The sequence below is a fragment of the Salvelinus fontinalis genome, chromosome 21, assembly GCF_029448725.1.
Source record: "Salvelinus fontinalis isolate EN_2023a chromosome 21, ASM2944872v1, whole genome shotgun sequence".
NCBI lineage: Eukaryota > Metazoa > Chordata > Actinopteri > Salmoniformes > Salmonidae > Salvelinus > Salvelinus fontinalis.
Window position 1 is genome coordinate 25,768,884 of NC_074685.1, and position 17,801 is coordinate 25,786,684.

The following is a 17,801-nucleotide window of genomic DNA, read 5'->3' on the forward strand; positions in this document are numbered from 1 at the left end:
AAAGAGCAGGTGTCCTTAATGTTTTGTACACTCAGTGTATAACAGTAAACCACAACAAACAACTTTAACACACTTCACGTAACAAAAAAAATACAGGGAAAAAAGGTATTGGACAAAAAAAGGCTACAGTACCTTACCACTGCAGTTTTTGTCCAATCACTTTTAGGTTTCTCAAAACCCAAAAGGGAAACCCTACCTGCCATGTTCTCAAAGGTGAGTGTGGCTGGGGCATTGCTCCGTGAGTCACACTCCTGGTATCTCACCCAGGTTTTATCTAGATCTTCCATGAAGCCATTCTCATGGGAACTGCAGGGGTGGGGGGAGTGGGCAAAGAGGTAAGACAGTTAACAAAAAGCCAAGCCATACACTCCAGAAGAGAAATCCCAGAATGCTAGTAACACAGAAGACACAAACGCAGACTGACTGATAGACTAACAGACAGACAAAGGGCAGGAATGGGGAGATACAGAGAGAAGAGAGCTGACACAGCGGTGTCGGATGGTCAAAAAAGGAAAATAAAAAGAGAGAAAAAAAAGAACAACATAAAAACAATGCTGCTTGGGCTGGGACAGACCTGAGAATGGCCAGGGACACATTCTGTTTCCAGGGGCTGTCCTTGCGCATGCCTATGCCAAAGCCCGAACGGAAAAACAGCTCTCCCGTGGTCACCAGGTCGCACTTCTGCGAGGCTTCAAACTCCAGCACCGCAGAGTCCCAGATGAAAGCATGCAGCTTGCTGTTGGGGGGAGGGAGGCAGGGGGGAGGAGGGGTTACGGTGCAACAGTACAGTGATTGTCACAACACACATTTACGGATCCCCTTTGGCCACACAAAGCGTGTGAGTCAGCATTACCATCCATGTCTACCGCCGCTTGAAAAATGAAATCCAATGCCGGACGGACGACGGCGCGTCCCCCATTGGATTCCCCACCTCAAAGACGCTCGTCTTGGATAAAGCCTGAAAAAAGGTGCTCCTCAGCTCAACATTAGCTCAACTTTAGAACGCTATTGACACAGTGCATGCGGCCCTGCTCTGAGTCTGAGCCTGGTTCTGTCTTGGCTGGATGATGGGCCTGGACCAGAGGGAACGCTGCAGTAAGACCCTCTGTGTCTCGCTGATCCAGAGGTCCAGAACCCCCAGGTCTGACTGACTGGCCCTATCTCTTTCTCTCTGACCTGACTGACTATCTGACCAGTTCCGGCCGACACGCCCAGGCCAGGCCGGCCCGGCCAGGACTCACTTGTCGCGCACGGCCTGGATAGCCTCAGCGGCACTCTCGTAGTTGTGCTTCTCCATGTGGCGGTACATGGTGCTAAGCTCCACCTGCCGCCGGAAGTAGATGTCCACAGAGCTCTGCTTCACAGTGGCGTAGATGAACTTGTCTGATGGGTTCCTCAGCTGTTGAAGGATAGGGAGGGTTGGAAGGAACATTACATTCAACACTCACATACACTTTACCAATTCTGTAAGTCTGGAAAAATTAAACATTTGACACTGCACAAGCACTTCCTTTACAGTATTTTCACCCCCAATAACTTGCGCACCTCGCTAAACTTCCACACATTTTACAGTATGCCACCTAATATCCACAGGTTATGGAAGTGGAGATGTACTGAAAGAGTATCTATACGTATTTAAGACTACTTCTTGATGCCCACCCTCGGGTCGTTGATGCCGGTGATGCGCTCCTCAGGCCGGTCCAGCACCAGGAAGGCAGCCAGGTTGGCAGTATATGATGCCACTATAATCATGGCAAAGCCGGCCCACACCATGCCCAAGATTCTCGCTGAGAAGCTGCGCGGCGCGCCTGGATAAGCAAAGCCCATAAAAAGTTATAACACTTTCACTCTATGAGACAATATATTGAATGTACAGTACAGGTCAAAAGTTTGGACACACCTACTCATTCAAGGTATTTTTTATTTATTTTTACTATTTTCTACATTGTAGAATAATAGTGAAGACATCAAAGCTATGAAATAACACATACGTAACTATGTAGTAACCAAAAAGTGTTAAACAATTCAAAATACAGTTAAATATTTACTTTTTTTAATTTCACCTTTATTTAACCAGGTAGGCCAGTTGAGAACAAGTTCTCAATTACAACTGCGAAAAATCTGTACACAGTGTGCGCAAATGAAGTAAGGAGGTAAGGCAATAAATAGGCCAATAGTGGCAAGGTAATTACAATTTAGCAATTTACACTGGAGTGATATATGTAAAGATGAGGATATGCAAGTAGAAATACTGGTGTGCAAAAGAGCAGAAAAACAAAAACAAATATGGGGATGAGGTAAGTAGTTGGTTGGATGGGCTATTTACAGATGGGCTGTGTACAGCTGCAGCGATCGGTAAGCTGCTCTGACAGCTGACGCTTAATGTTAGTGTAACGGAAGTCTTCGTCCTCCTCTGACGAGGAGTAAGAAATGTCGGACCAAGATGCAGCGTGGTGAGTATCCATTTTAATAGGAATACTTGAAACAAACAAAATAACGAATAAACGAACGAAGACGAAACAGTCCCGTAAAGTGACAACACAAACACAGGAACACGGTAACAGGAACAATCACCCACAACCCAAAACAGGCTACCTAAATATGGCTCCCAATCAGAGACAATGACAAACACCTGCCTCTGATTGAGAACCATATCAGGCCAAACACATAGAAATAGACAAACTAGACAAACAACATAGAATGCCCACTCAGATCACACCCTGACCAAACAAAACATAGAAACACACAGAGCAAGCTATGGTCAGGGTGTGACAGTTAGTGAAGGAGATATATAGTTAAAGTCAGAAGTTTACACACACCTTAGGCAAATACATTTAAACTCAGTTTCACAATTCCTGACATTTAATCCTAGTAAACATTCCATGTTTTAGGTCAGTTAGGATCACCACTTTCTTTTAAGAATGTGAAATGTCAGAATAATAGTAGAGATAATTATTTCTTTCAGCTTTAATTTCTTTCATCACATTCCCAGTGGGTCAAAAGTTTACATACACTCAATTAGTATTTGGTAGCATTGCCTTTAAAATTCTTTAACTTGGGTCAAACGTTACAGGTAGCCTTCAACAAGCTTCCCACAATAAGTTGGTTCAATTCTGGCCCATTCCTCCGGACAGAGATGGTGTAACTGAGTCAGGTTTGTAGGCCTCCATGCCAGCACATGCGTTTTAAGTTCTGCCAACAAACTTTCTATAGGATTGAGGTCAGGGTTTTGTGATGGCCACTCCAATACCTTGACTGTGTTGTCCTTAAGCCATTTTGCCAAAACTTTGGAAGTATGCTTGGGGTCATTGTCCATTTGGAAGACCCATTTGCGATCAAGATTTAACATCCTGACTGATGTCTTGAGATGTTGCTTCAATATATCCATATCATTTTCCTACCTCATGATGCCATCTATTTTGTGAAGTGCACCAGTCCCTCCTGCAGCAAATCACCACCATAACATGATGCTGCCACCCCTGTGCTTCGCGGTTGAGATGATGATCTTCGGCTTGCAAGCTTCGCCCTTTTTCCTTCAAACATAACGATGGTCATTATAGCTAAACAGTTATTTTTTTGTTCCATCAGACCAGAGGACATTTCTCCAAAAAGTACGATCTTTGTCCCATGTGCAGTTGCAAACCGTAGTCTGGCTTTATGGCGGTTTTGGAGCAGTTGCTTCTTCCTTGCTGAGCGGCCTTTCAGGTTATATCGATGTAGCACTCGTTTTACTGTGGATATAGATACCTTTGTACCTTATTCCTCCAGCATCTTCACACGGTCCTTTGCTGTTGTTCTGGGATTGATTTGCACTTTTCGCACCAAAGTACGTTCATCTCTAGGAGACAGAACGCGTCTCCTTCCTGAGCGGTATGACGGCTGTGTAGTCCCATGGTGTTTATACTTGTGTACTATTGTTTGTACAATTGTGGGATTGTGATACAGTGAATTATTAGTGGAATAATCTGTCTGTAAACAATTGATGGGAAAATTACTTGTGTCATTTACAAAGTAGATGTCCTAACCAACTTGCCAAAACTATAGTTTGTTAACAAGACATTTGTGGAGGGGTTGAAAAACTAGTTTTAATGACTCCAACCTAAGTGTTTGTAAACTTCCGACTTCAACTGTAAGTCTCCAACTTCAGTGATTTTTGCAATTCGTTCCAGTCATTGGCAGCAGAGAACTGGAAGGAAAGGCGGCCAAAAGAGGCGTTGGATTCTGGGATGACCAGTGAAATATACCTGCTGGGGCGTGTGCTATGGGTGGATGTTGCTATAGTGACCAGTGAGCTGAGAAGGCGGAGCTATACCTAGCAAAGACTTATAGATGACCTGGAGCCAGTGGGTTTGGCGATGAATATGTAGCGAGGACCAGCTAACGAGAGCATACAGGTCACAGTGGTGGGTAGTATATGGGGCTTTGGTGACAAAACGGATGGCACTGTGATCGACTGCATCCAATTTGCTGAGTAGAGTGTTGGAGGCTATTTTGCAAGTGACATCGCGGAAGTCAAGGATCAGTAGGATAGTCAGTTTTACGAGGGTAAGTTTGGCAGCATGAGTGAAGGAGGCTTTGTTGTGAAATAGGAAATTAACTTTGGATTGGAGATGCTTAATATGAGTCTGGAAGCAGAGTTTACAGTCTAGCCAGACATCTAGGTATTTGTAGTTGTCCACATATTCTGGACGGTTCTGACATAAGTCAGAACCGTCCAGAGTAGTGATGCTAGTCGGGCAGGCGGGTGCGGGCAGCGATCGGTTGAAGAGCATGCATTTCATTTTACTAACATTTAAGAGCAGTTGGAGGCCACAGAAGAAGTGTTGTATGGTGTTGAATCTCGTTTGGAGGGTTGTTAACACAGTGTCTAAAGAAGGGCCAGATGTATACAGAATGGTTTCATCTGCGTAGAGGTTGATCAAAGAATCACCCGCAGCAAGAGTGACATCATTGATATATACAGAGAAAAGAGTCGGCCCGAGAATTGAACCCTGTGGCACCCTCATAGAAACTGCCAGAGGCCCGGACAACAGGACCTCTGAACACTGAACACTGGTCAGACACACTGAACTCTGTCTGAGAAGTAGTTAGTGAACCAGGCGAGGCAGTCACTTGAGAAACCAAGGCTGTTGAGTCTGCCGATAAGAATACAGTGATTGACAGAGTCGAAAGCTTTGGCCAGGTCGATGAAGACGGCTGCACAGTACAGTCTTTTATCAATGGCAGTAATGATATCGTTTAGGACCTTGAGCGTGGCTGAGGTGTACCCGTGACAAGCTCAGAAACCAGATTGCATAGCGGACCTGGCCTCCACAATCACCCAACCTCAACCCAACTGAGATGGTTTGGGATGAGTTGGACCACAGAGTAAAGGAAAAGCAGCCAACAAGTGCTCAGCATATGTGGGAACTCCTTCAAGACTGTTGGTAAAGCATTCCAGGTGAAGCTGGTTGAGAGAATGCCAAGAGTGTGCAAAGCTGTCATCAAGGCAAAGGGTGGCTACTTTGAAGCATCTCAAATATAAAATGTATTTTGTTTTGTTTAACACTTTTTTTGGTTACTACATGATTCCACATGTGTTATTTCATAGCTTTGGTGTCTTCACTATTATTCTACAATGTAGAAAATAGTCAAAATAAAGAATGGGTAGATGTATCCAAACTTTTGACTGGTACTGTATGGCGGAGGGTCTCTCAAATATTACATTATTTATCGACGTGCAACACTAATATTTTTACTGTTAATAACCACTGGGCACAGACGTCAGTTCAACGTCTAGTTTTGTTGTACATTTGTTTGAGTTGTCAACTAACGTAAATTCAATGTGCAATCAACAAGACATTTCACCATGTCATTGGATTTAGGTATGAAATGTCCTTACGTTGAGGACTTTTTGCAAATCCAATTCGATTTCCACATTGATTCAACGTCATCACTTTGATTTTTGGGGTAGAAATGATGTGGGAACAACATTGACTCAACCAGTTTATGCCCAGTGAGTATCAATATCACAAACTGATCTGTATAGTATTTGTAGAAATAGTACACTAAGTAGCTAGATAAGTAACTATTGTATTAGTAAATCTGCCCTTTAGTGATAGTATTCTCCTACCTTCCCCAATACCGGAGTTAAGCAAAACTCCCCAGGAGAACCACATGGCTGACGACAAGGTGAGGGCGTCTTCTTCTTCTTCTTCACTGTTTACTTTAAACCTCCCAAACGGGCTAGAGAGAGAGCAGGATATGAAGTGAGACATACACAAGCAGACAGAGACGAAAACCCTGGCAACCCCAGACAGGGAGGGAGTCTGTGAGTGGCAAAGCAAGAGCAAGATAGAGCACAGAAAGAGAAGGCCAGATGAACAGAGCAGTGGAATGACTGGAGCCAGTCTTCACCTCTGTCCCCTCGTCCCCAGTGAGAGAAGATCTGGAGAGGTCTGGAGCATAAGCAGAGGTAGAGTATGTCACACACACACACACACACGGACACACACAGACACACACACATGGATCCCCTTGTACCTGAACCGGTCTAGTAGGTAAAGCATCACCGCCACCACATGCACCGAAAGACCCACCAGCAGCCACAGTGTGCTCTGAAACGGCTGCATGAACGAGTCCAGTGTACTGCGAGGGATTTCCTGTAACACACAGCACAGACAGTCATTCACTAACCACTTGCAGTCTACTACCACCCCATCTGCAATGAGGACTATATCAGGTGTAGTCTGGATGAAGTTTCAATTCACACTCTTCATACATTTTGAGGGGAATTTGGGGACATACCTTTTTAACGAGGATGGTTAGGCCTTGGTACTTAAAAGGTTTGGAGAATTCGATGTACTGGGCTCGTTCGTTGTTTATCGTCAGCGGGGCAACGATCATATCTGCCAGACCCCCCAGGAGCTCTCCCATCATGCCATTCCACTCTTTCTTGTTGCTGTTGTTCACCTGTGGTAAGTGGACGTAAAGGGTTAACAACCAACCCAACATGACAATGAATTTCAGAATGAAGTGTCAGTATCAGAAACAGAAACAACAAGTGAGCCCTCTCTTAAAACCCTTTGTGCCTTTAACCTGAATTAATATCAGCAGAAATAATCTGAATAGTATTTTCTGGCTCAGAGACGTGGTAACTGAGCTTGGCTCTCCAGAGAAGCTCCATTCAGCTCATCTTGCTTGTTCGGTAGATCCTGACAGGTCAGCGTGGGTCTCACTCTCACCACCTACTTATCCCTCTAACACGGAGCTAAAGTCCCCAATGTAGTCGGACTCTAGGTTTCCATGGCTCTCTCGGACTGCTTTTAGTTAGTGATTTAGGGAAAGTTAGTGATTATGTCAAACAACAATTTTTGTGAGTGCAGTAACATACTGTAAGATGATTTTGTGTCATTTTCTAAACGTTACAAATGCATGAACTTAATTCAAAAAGCACATCTTCGAGATAGGAGATATGATTTGCTTCATAACTTAACATAATAAAATCTAATATAAATGTATGTAAATAGACAATCGTTGGTCAATACATTTTGGGCCAGTGAGGTTTCTATCTAGAGTGAACTCTGAGTATCTATAGGAACTGACCCGCTCCTGTGTTCCAAATTTCCCATCAGCCACCAGGTGCACCTCATAGGTAAAGTTCATGGTTCCGGCCAACTTGATAAGTAGATCGATACAGAATCCATAACAACATTGAGGTACAATTGGACGTCCTGTAACCAACCAGCAGAGGGTTGCAAGTTACAATCAATCTGGAGGAAATCCCTCCCTTTCTTTTTTAATATTTTTGAATAACACCAGACATGCCCAAACAGTACACACACACACTGTTCAACCAAAATCACACATACAATAATATAGCTACACACATGTTCACTGCAAACAGACTTCACACACTAAACACAGGCTGGCACATGCCCACACTGTTTGCAAACATTAAAGCAAACACTCAAGCATATTCACGGTACATACTCACACCCGCGAGCGTGCGCACACACACACACACACACACACACACACACACACACACACACACACACACACACACACACACACACACACACACACACACACACACACACACACACACACACACACACACACACACACACACACACACACACACACCAATATGCCAACAATCACACAAAGGCACACTCAGCTACATGCATACATATATAGATACCTACTGTATATATATGTATGCATTTCCAGTTGGTACTTAGCGGACGTAGTAAAAGCACAGTGATATCTTAAACGTCCCTGTTGTGTTACCTGGGATGGTCTCATTTGGTCCAGTGCAGATCACCTTTTTAATATCTGCCACTCCATTTAATGTTTTTTCCTCCTTGCAGGTTCCATCCTGCTCAGTGGGCTTCACATACACAAAGGGCTCCTGGTGTATGGTCACTATCTATAACAGACGGGAGAGCACACTGTTTATCACACAGTGGGCGTTTAACTCACACTGACCCTGAGGGACCTTTTAAATCACCAACCCTCCGGACAACAACCCCTCCTCAAGGAACACACAAAACACACACACACCCATGGTAGAAATGATGGCGAGAGAGAAAACGAGATAGAAGGATAGAGAAAGAATCTTGCGCAGACCCATTACATTGAAGATTCTGTAAGATATAAAGCGTTGCTTTACTTTATATATACAGTGCATTCGGAAAGTATTCAGACCCCTTGACTTTTTCCACATATCCTTATTCTAAAATTATTATTAAAAAGAAAATCCTCATCAATCTACACACAATACCCTATAATGACAAAGCAAAAACACATTTTGCAAATGTATAAAAACAAAAAACTGAAATACCTTATTTGCATAAGTATTCAGACCCTTTTATGAGACTCAAAATTGACCTCAGGTGAATCCTGTTCCCATTGATCATCCTTGAGATGTTTCTACAACTTGATTGCAGTCCACCTGGGGTAAATTCAATTGATTGGACATGATTTGGAGAGGCACACGCTTGTCTATATTAGGTCCCCCAGTTTACAGTGCATGTCTGAGCAAAATACATGAGGTCGGAGGAATTGTCCGTAGAGCTCCGAGACAGGATTGTGTTGAGTTACAGATCTGGGGAAAGGTACCAAAAAAATTCTGCTGCATTGAAGGTCCCCAAGAACACAATGGCCTCCATCATTCTTAAATGGAAGAAGTTTGGAACCACCAAGACTCTTCCTAGAGCTAGCCGCCCGGCCAAACTGAGCAATCGGGGGAGAAGGGCGTTGGTCAGAGAGGTGACCAAGAACCCGATGGTCACTGACAGAGCTCGAGAATTCCTCTGTGGAGATGGGAGAACCTTCCAGAAGGACAACCATCTCTGCAGTACTCCACCAATCAGGACCTCAGACTGGGGCGACGGTTCACCTTCCAACAGGACAACGACCCTAAGCACACAGCCAAGACGATGCAGGAGTGGCTTCGGGACAAGCCTCTGAATGTCCTTGGGTGGCCCAGCCAGAGCCCAGACTTGAACCTGATCTGGCATGGAAGAAACTCCCCAAATACAGGTGTGCCATGCTTGTAGCGTCATTCCCAAGAGGACTCAAGGCTGTAACCACTGCCAAAGGTGCTTTAACAAAGTACTGAATAAAGGGTCTGAATACTTATGTAAATGTGATACTTTAGACATTTTCAAACATTTCTAAAAACCTATTTTTGCTTTGTCATTTGTCATTGTGTATAGATTGATTGAATCAATTTTTTAATAAGGCTGTAATGTAACAAAATGTGGAAAAAGTCAAGAGGTCTGAATAGTTTCCGAATGCACTGTATATCGAGAACATCATTGTTTAAGGAGGGTGAAATGCGGTACCTTAAGTCTTGTGGACATCTGAAAGCCCCGCGGTTTCTCTGTCTCTCCCCCCGGCCAGATGATCTTCCTCTGATTATTCATCACCACCTACAGGGTCATGACACCACGATTAGAGGAGTGTTGACATAATGTGTGGAGCTGATGAGGGCCAAACACAAGGGAGTCCAATACGAAAGAGTCAGCTGCTTTAGCTACAGCTTAGCATTTAGCTAATAAAACCACTGCTTTCTAATTACCATACGTACTGCTTAATAGAAGGCTGTAATAGCAATAAATAGGAAGATCACAGTAGAAACAGCGAGAATGACTTTTGCAATAAAGTTACCTGTGTTCCATTGTAAATCCCGACTTGAATGAGTCGACTCTTCTGGTAGTTGAGAATGCTGTAGTGAGCGTACTTCCTGTCGCCATCGTCATTGAACTCCACACGTCCAGTGAGGCCCTCTGGGTACTTTGATGACATCAGAACCCTGAGACAGAGAAATTAAAGTAGATGTGAGTGTGAGAGTGTAGGGAAATAAACAGAGTGAGAACGTGTGTGTGTGTGTGTGTATGTCTTCCTGAATTACAATATATCATGACTTTATAAATGTACCTTTTGAAGAGGGGCCCGGTCTTCCAGATGTTGGTGTTTCCCACACAGCCTCTCGGCGGCTCCGTGATGTTCTCCTTCTCAAAGAGCTCCTGGATGGACTGAGCCACCACTGCCACTGCGTCGTTGATGTGGGCCGACTCGTTCTTGCCGTTGATGAGCTGGAGGCCGATGAGACCTGCTCACATCACGCCAACAGCAGCACAAAGCCAATCAGTGACCTGCTACACTACCAACCATCAGGATCCTTTTGCAATACACACAATAAAAACTTATAGGAACCTCTTGTTCAGCCATCCTGAGAAAAGGTCCAACCGCAAGTTTTGATCCAGCACCATGCTCTCTGTTGCTCTATTTGTAAAAGCAATTTTAATCATCCAGTACTGGAACAAACAAGCACTGGATGTCTTTGAACCATGACCTTCATCGTGATCAAAATAGATTTTAGCTGATCTTCTTTTTATTCCTTTCTGAGAAGAGGCAACATCACCAGAGAGGAATGGATTCATATTTTGAGGTTGTTATTGAACTTTTCCCAGCATGAAAAAAAGAGTCCCTTGAAGTTGGATCGATTCAATTCTATCACCCATTTTATAGGGGTTAGGTTGGAAAATACCACAAGCAGAAAGCTATAGTGTATGTGTGGGACCAAACAAACTTACATCAACTATATTAGAGAATTGATATAAACAAATCACATTAACAATCCAACTTCAGCTAAGTTTTTTCATTGCAATTGGTCCGGTAGTCTTGCAGACTCTTGAAAGAAGCCACAGAGGCGAGTTTAAGACAGCAACAGGTGCTGGAGACATGGACACGACTAGGGTTGCAATGGGGGGGTGGGGGGGTGGGGTATATTACTGGTATATTACTAGTTCACCAGTAAACTACCAGAATTGCAGTATCTTTCAAGGATTTTATGTAATGTATCAGAAAACATCTAGTGGCCCTCTTTGTTACTTCCGATTACCACAATCATCTGTAATTATCTCTGGGCCTCTCTCTGGCCTTATCACATGTAAAATACACTATATGACCAAAAGTATATGGACACCTGCGCGTCAAACATTTCATTCCAAAATCATGGGTATTAATATGGAGTTGGTCCCCCCCTTTGCTACTATAACAGCATCCACTCTTCTTGGGTTGCTTTCCACTAGATGTTGGAACATTGCTGCGGGGACTTGCTTTTATACAGCCACAAGAGCATTAGTGAGGTCGGGCACTGATGTTGGGCGATTAGGCCTTGCTTGCAGTCGGAGTTCCAATTCATTCCAATGGTGTTCGATGGGGTTGAGGTCAGGGCTCTGTGCAGGCCAGTCAAGTTCTTTCACGCCGAGCTCAACAAACTATTTCTGTATGGACCTCGCTTTGTGCACAGGGGCATTGTCATGCTGAAACAGGAAAGGGCCTTCCTCAAACTGTTGCTGCAAACCATTATTCCTCCTCCACCAAGCTTTACAGTTGGCACTCTGCATTGAGGCAGGTAGCATTCTCCTGGTATTCGCCACACCCAGATTCGTCCGTCGAACGGCTAGATGGTGAAGCGTGATTCATCACTCCAGAGAACGCATTTCTACTGCTCCAGAGTCCAATGGCAGCGAGCTTTACATCAGTCCAGCTGGCACTAGGCTTTGTGCATAGTGATCTTAGGGCTGTGTGCAGCATCTCGGCCATGGAAACAAATGTTGTGAAGCTCCCAACGAACAGGTCTTGTGCTGACATTGCTCCCAGATGCAGTTTGGAACTCGGTAGTGAGTGTTGCATCCGAGGAAAGACGATTTTTACGCGGTACTTGCTTCAGGACTCGGCGGTGCAGTTCTGTGAGCTTGTGTGGCTTAACATTTCGAGGTTGAGCCATTGTTGTTCGTAGACATTTCCACTTCACATTAACAACGTTTACAGTTTACAGCTCTATCAGGGCAGAAATTTGACGAACTGACTTGTTGGAAAGGTGGCATCCTATGATGAAGCTCTTCAGTAAGGCCATTTTACTGCCAATGTTTTCCTATGGAGATTGCATGGATGTGTGCTCGATTTTATACACCTGTCAGCAACAGGTGTGGCTGAAATAACCAAATACACTCATTTGAAGGGGTGACCACATACTTTTGTATATATACTGTTTATGAAATAATTAAAATTGATGATAAAAAAAAAATAGAATGACAAAGCTGTAAAGCATCTTAAATATAAACCATCAACTTAGTGAATACCATTGGTGTATAATATGAAGGTTTCAGCATGAAATATTCTTTATACACTTATTTTACTATGTCAATATGTATTTATTGTCAATGTTTTGGCGTCAAACTGGTGGCAGTCAATAGTTGGAAGAGTTACACAGATAACTAATGCCATTGTTGATTAGATGCTTTTTTTGTTATTTAGGCTATTTTCTCTTGAACCATATGGTCTATCTAATAGAAAGTAATGGAGAAATTACCAAAGTTATGATATATTGCCATAGATTTTCTGTTAATTACAAAAATGACTGAAGATTCCTGTAACTTTGGTAAATTACGGGTAGCTTTGCAACCCTAGACATTCCTGGCGAAGACTTTTCTGGGTCTGAGCATTGTCTTACGTCAGATAGCGCTACTTACTGCATCTCTGCACAGCGTGACGAGCGTTATGTAGGAGTGATACCACCTAACGTAAGACAATGGGGGTAGGGGGTGTTGGAGTGCCTGGGGTTGACGCTTACGTTTGTGACCACAAAGTGACATATTATGTGAGACTTGTGCAGACTCCGGGACATAAGGAAGAGCGTTGTAGCTTACCATTCAATTCAGTTACACTTCAATGTGGAGGTTGCAAAACTCCCTTTATAAACTCATGAGAACCAAGCTATTAATATGTCAGGATAGTACAATAAAGGCAGCGCGGGAAGCGTTGGATAACCCAACATATATTTTTAAGAAACACACTGTATGTGCGGGTTAACCTATTAATAGTTATGACTATAGATAAAGAAATAGGTTCAGAGATACAGGACCTAAAACTGTATCTTAAGAGCTTATAGTGTAAACTACTGTAACTCATTTAAAACCTTTAAACATATCAAATGCTTAAACGTTTAAATGCTTAACGCTCAACAAATGATCACACATGATACATTGTTAAACAATGAATCCTTCATCTATGGTTGTCTCCCTAATCATAGAGGTTAAATTAAAGGTGACTCCAGAAAAAAGCCAGCGTTATTAAGTGTTTTCCGAGTGGCTGTTGGGTAGCAGCGTATGGTACGTACCATCTGGTGCCTCACTCAGGGCTTTACCCGACATCTCCCGCTCTCCCACCAGCCACACGTAACCCGAGCCCGTCATGTTGAGGAAACGGGCAGCCTTGTAAACTGCAGCAGCGTCCTCTTCACTGAAAACAGAGATGTTAAGTGACACGGGCATGGTTACTTATCTTTAATCTAAACGCAAATCATTGCAGTAAATCACTACGGTGTGATATCATGCCAGCATTTAGCAGTAAAAGTATGTAAAAAGTGTAAAATATAAGTCATTGTAAATCCAGTTGCGGTCTAATTAGGAGCTGGGAAAATTACTTATGATAATTTTTGGTTAAGGATTGTGATCAGAATGAACTAGATTCAGTAGTAGAGGCAGGTCAGCTATGATGGGAGGGGACTGATGGGACAAATGGGAGCTGTTGCAGTCTCACCTGGCGGAGAGGATGATGACACGAGCCTCCAGCTCTTTGGCCTCCAGAAGCAGAGCAGTTAAGTTAGTCTCCTGGCTGAACTGGAGGACTTTCTCTGCCTGTGATCGGGGCACAAAATAAGTCAAGCCAGCTACTTACCCCCACCTCAGAAACCATGCTGTCGCTTTACCTGTTTTGTTCGGTTTTGTTGATTTTTGTTGAAAAAGAGAGAGAGGAAAAAAAGGAAAGCGATCCATGGAAATCGGCTCAACTAAAAAAAAGCTTGGAGGGGAAAAAACGTTTGCATTTTTCGCATGCAAACTGAGGGTTATCAAGGCTCCAAAGAAGGACGTGCATGTTAGATAGGGGGGATAAGAAGGTCAATGCAACCAGTAACTAAAAACAGGTGAAGGGGAGTGAGGGGAACCTTTCCCCCAACCAAAAACGGCTGAAACTAGAGGTGCTACAAAACAGGAGGGAGTAGTAATCTGGGAAAGTGTTTTGTCCCACACTACCGGATCTCCACAAAGGAATAAACTTGCAATCCTTTTTTTGTTTAGAACATGCATTCCTTTAGTTGAAGGAAAAAAGGTCATATGATAGAAGCGGAGCGCTGTTCATTTGTTTATTTTTTTACGGAAAATTATAGTCTTTCCATTAACAAAACCATTCTTCTGTGAAATCATAGGAATAATGTCTCAAAGTAAAAAGAAACACGTGCTTCCAAGATAGGGGCATTTCTGGGTCGGCTGGTGACTGGTTGGGCTGGTTTCTAGTTGCTACGTTTGAAAAGTTGGTGGGCGGCGTGCATTGACCATGCAAATATACCTTAGGTCCTCGCTTGTTGTCATAGGACAGTTGGTCGAGGTTTTCATAGTTCCTTTTTTTATTCTGATGAGTAATGTGCACAGAGAAAATATGCAGACACAGAAGAATATTATAAACAGTTGAAAATGGATCGCAGTAAAGCATTCCAACAAATCTCCAACTTTTCTGCTTCAAATTGGGATCCATTGGGGCTTGCAAAAAACATCAATGACAGACACTGACCACTAGCAGTCCTATTTAGTGCTATGTCATATGCCCTTATTCACCACCTTTCAAATACAACTCAAGACCCTTAAACCATCGTCCAGCATTGGTCCAGAAACAGTCATACTCTATGTACAACAATTAGGTTGACATAAGTTCCAGATCAAAGCAATCCCAACACGTAAAAAGTCTGATTCTGCAAACTAATTCCCCTAAGGTTCTTTCCATTTTGAAATCCACTCTGCTCCTGTATATTGTGAAAGGAGTCGCAAGGCAGTCTCTTTGCCTTAGGGAGCCATTTTGCAGTGAAACATAGCATCTTCTGCTTGATAGACCTGCCTCCCCTGATGCTTGAACTCTCAGCTCAGACCGTTGGGAGGCAGAGCGCTCTGGGTCTACGTCCTCCGCTACCCAAATGCTACAGTGACTCTGACGCATTGGTTCATTAATCTGCCTGACAAGCAAATCTGAAGTAAATCCCATTTTCCTCCATTGTATTCACACTTCTTTGAAAGGAATAAAGAACCGTTCTGCCTCAAATGTAATCTGAGGTTGTTGTGGTAAGCGCTGCTCTGTAAAACACTGCTCCCCTTTCCAAATGTTGCATGATAATGTCTTAAAGTGTGTCAAGGTCGGTGCACACTCATGAATCATGACATTGCAAAACAAGCATTAATCAAACTGGGACTACGGTCCTTATTTAGAATATAAATCAATTCATCTTGTAGGTAGCCTAGCGGTTAAGAGTGTTGGGCCAGTAACCAAAGGGTTGCTGGTTTGAATCCCTGTGCCGACTTGGTGAAAACTCTGTGTGTGCCCTTGAGCAAGGCACTTATGCCTAATTGATCAGGTAAGTGGCTCTGGATAAGCGTGTCTGCTAAATGACTTAAATGTTAAACCCAAATAGATTTTTCTCTAGCCCTCCACCATCTTGCAACTATCTCTGTGTGGCATTATAATGCCTTGGCAAAAAAAGAACTGTCTAAATGACTGCCATTGTTTTCACCAAGGAGTTCCTCTCTGGCTGCCCTATTTTTTCTTATTCAGTCTAGTATGATATTGTATGTTGTGTCACTAATGTTAGTATTCTAACTGAATCCATTACAGCTAGAAGAGTCTCTCTACCGGCTGTGCTAGAGAACCCCATCAAATTGTCCCTGTGGCTTGTCACAGCAGCACAGCATATAAATCTGAAAATACAGTGTGAATAATCTGCACGATACAGAATATTAAATGTGAATAACTAGAATATTTCTCATTAAGGAGGAAATGACACAAACTCCCCAAATGTGACAAACATTCTGCCAACCTGGCTAGCTGAGTAATTTCTTACAACCACTGATAAAATCACAGTCCAAGCTTTTAACTGTGGGAACACAGATGAAGTATCTGTGTTCCCACAGATATCAAGGTCCCACAGTCTACCATATCAAGGTTTCTGTGACATTGATAGATTCCTTCAATCTGGTAACTGTAAATCTATCCAATCTCTGCTTATGGCAGTATATAAGAGAGAGAGAGATAGTCAAGGGCGGACAAGATGGATTCCAGGAAGGAAGGAACAAGTAGCTATCAGTTAACCAACTATTCTTTCATCTACAGTAATGTAGGTCTTTCCATAGACAATACCACTCCACGGGTAAAGTCATACATACGATCCAATTAAGTCATAATCCTTAATAACAAGATGATTTATCGACATAAACTATACTTAGTAACTCCTAATCAATCTTGATCATGTGTGAGTAACTGATTAACCACAATGTGTTTAAAATGTCCCATCTCCCTTCGGTGTGGATTATCATGAGCATGTGTCAAATGAACCATTTCATCAGCCTCTGATTAAATTACTCTTCAAATCAGGACTCATTTCACTGCGTCACACAATTACAGGAAGGAGTCCCTGAAGAGAACAAGCATTACAAAAAGCCTTAACTACATCTTGAGGTGAAACATACTAAATGTATGTTCAACGATGTGTTAATTGTTCCTTCTCTTTTCCTTTAGGGAACATGATCACCGGTCTGTTTTAGGCTTTAGGTGGATCAGCACATTTATTAATGAGCTAGCTACATTCCAAGTAACACAGCCTTGTGTGAAAAATTATGCTCATGGTTACAACATTTATATGTGTCATTTCACTTGCATGTTCTCACAGTCCATTATCTGACAAGGACAAGGACCTTGCCGGCCGGCAAAACTAATGGTTCTGGTTTGAATCCCTGAGCCGACTAGGTGAAAAATATGTTGATGTGCCCTTGAGCAGTTAACCTTAGTTGCTCCTGTACGTTGCGCCTATACATTTCTCCTGTAAGTGTCTGCTAAAGCATGTACATGTAGTAAAACCAAAGATATGTCTTTCAGACAATGTCTCAGGACAATCTGATATACTGCATGTCAACCATCCATCACTTTACAAGCCTCCAAGTGAGCATAACACTGGGTAGATTAGCTCCTTTCCTTACACACATAATATCACAACACAAATATACATGAAGGATCTGTGGACCATCATTATGTTTGGAAGTCATTGATGTTTTGCAAAGCCCCAGGTTAAAGTGTGCTATTTGGCTCCCGTTGTGGATTGACACAGGAGAATTTGACTATGGTGAAAAGCAACATGAGATGAGTAAAAGATGTACTCAGATCAGACCACATTAGACGCTGTAGATGTCTCTAGCATATTGATG

At 43.0% G+C, this 17,801-nt stretch overlaps 1 protein-coding gene across 12 annotated transcripts in view; it reads right to left on the minus strand.

The window, feature by feature from the left end:
* Positions 1-17,801, minus strand: part of LOC129818501 (glutamate receptor ionotropic, NMDA 1-like) — a 38,494-nt gene that overhangs the window by 15,752 nt on the left and 4,941 nt on the right. For 6 of the 12 annotated variants that reach the window (XM_055874448.1, XM_055874452.1, XM_055874446.1 and 3 more), the window contains 15 exons: positions 14,908-14,970; positions 14,101-14,198; positions 13,679-13,800; positions 10,429-10,603; positions 10,159-10,303; positions 9,834-9,920; positions 8,262-8,413; positions 7,585-7,711; positions 6,787-6,951; positions 6,523-6,641; positions 6,113-6,225; positions 1,660-1,808; positions 1,242-1,399; positions 575-736; positions 197-306 (listed from right to left, as the gene is read on the minus strand). In XM_055874448.1, the coding sequence (XP_055730423.1) occupies positions 197-306; positions 575-736; positions 1,242-1,399; positions 1,660-1,808; positions 6,113-6,225; positions 6,523-6,641; positions 6,787-6,951; positions 7,585-7,711; positions 8,262-8,413; positions 9,834-9,920; positions 10,159-10,303; positions 10,429-10,603; positions 13,679-13,800; positions 14,101-14,198; positions 14,908-14,970 (1,945 nt within the window). Of the gene's footprint in view, positions 1-196; positions 307-574; positions 737-1,241; positions 1,400-1,659; positions 1,809-6,112; positions 6,226-6,522; positions 6,642-6,786; positions 6,952-7,584; positions 7,713-8,261; positions 8,414-9,833; positions 9,921-10,158; positions 10,304-10,428; positions 10,604-13,678; positions 13,801-14,100; positions 14,199-14,907; positions 14,971-17,801 lie in introns of all 12 variants that reach the window. The other 6 variants (XM_055874450.1, XM_055874447.1, XM_055874457.1 and 3 more) reach the window with 3 other exon arrangements.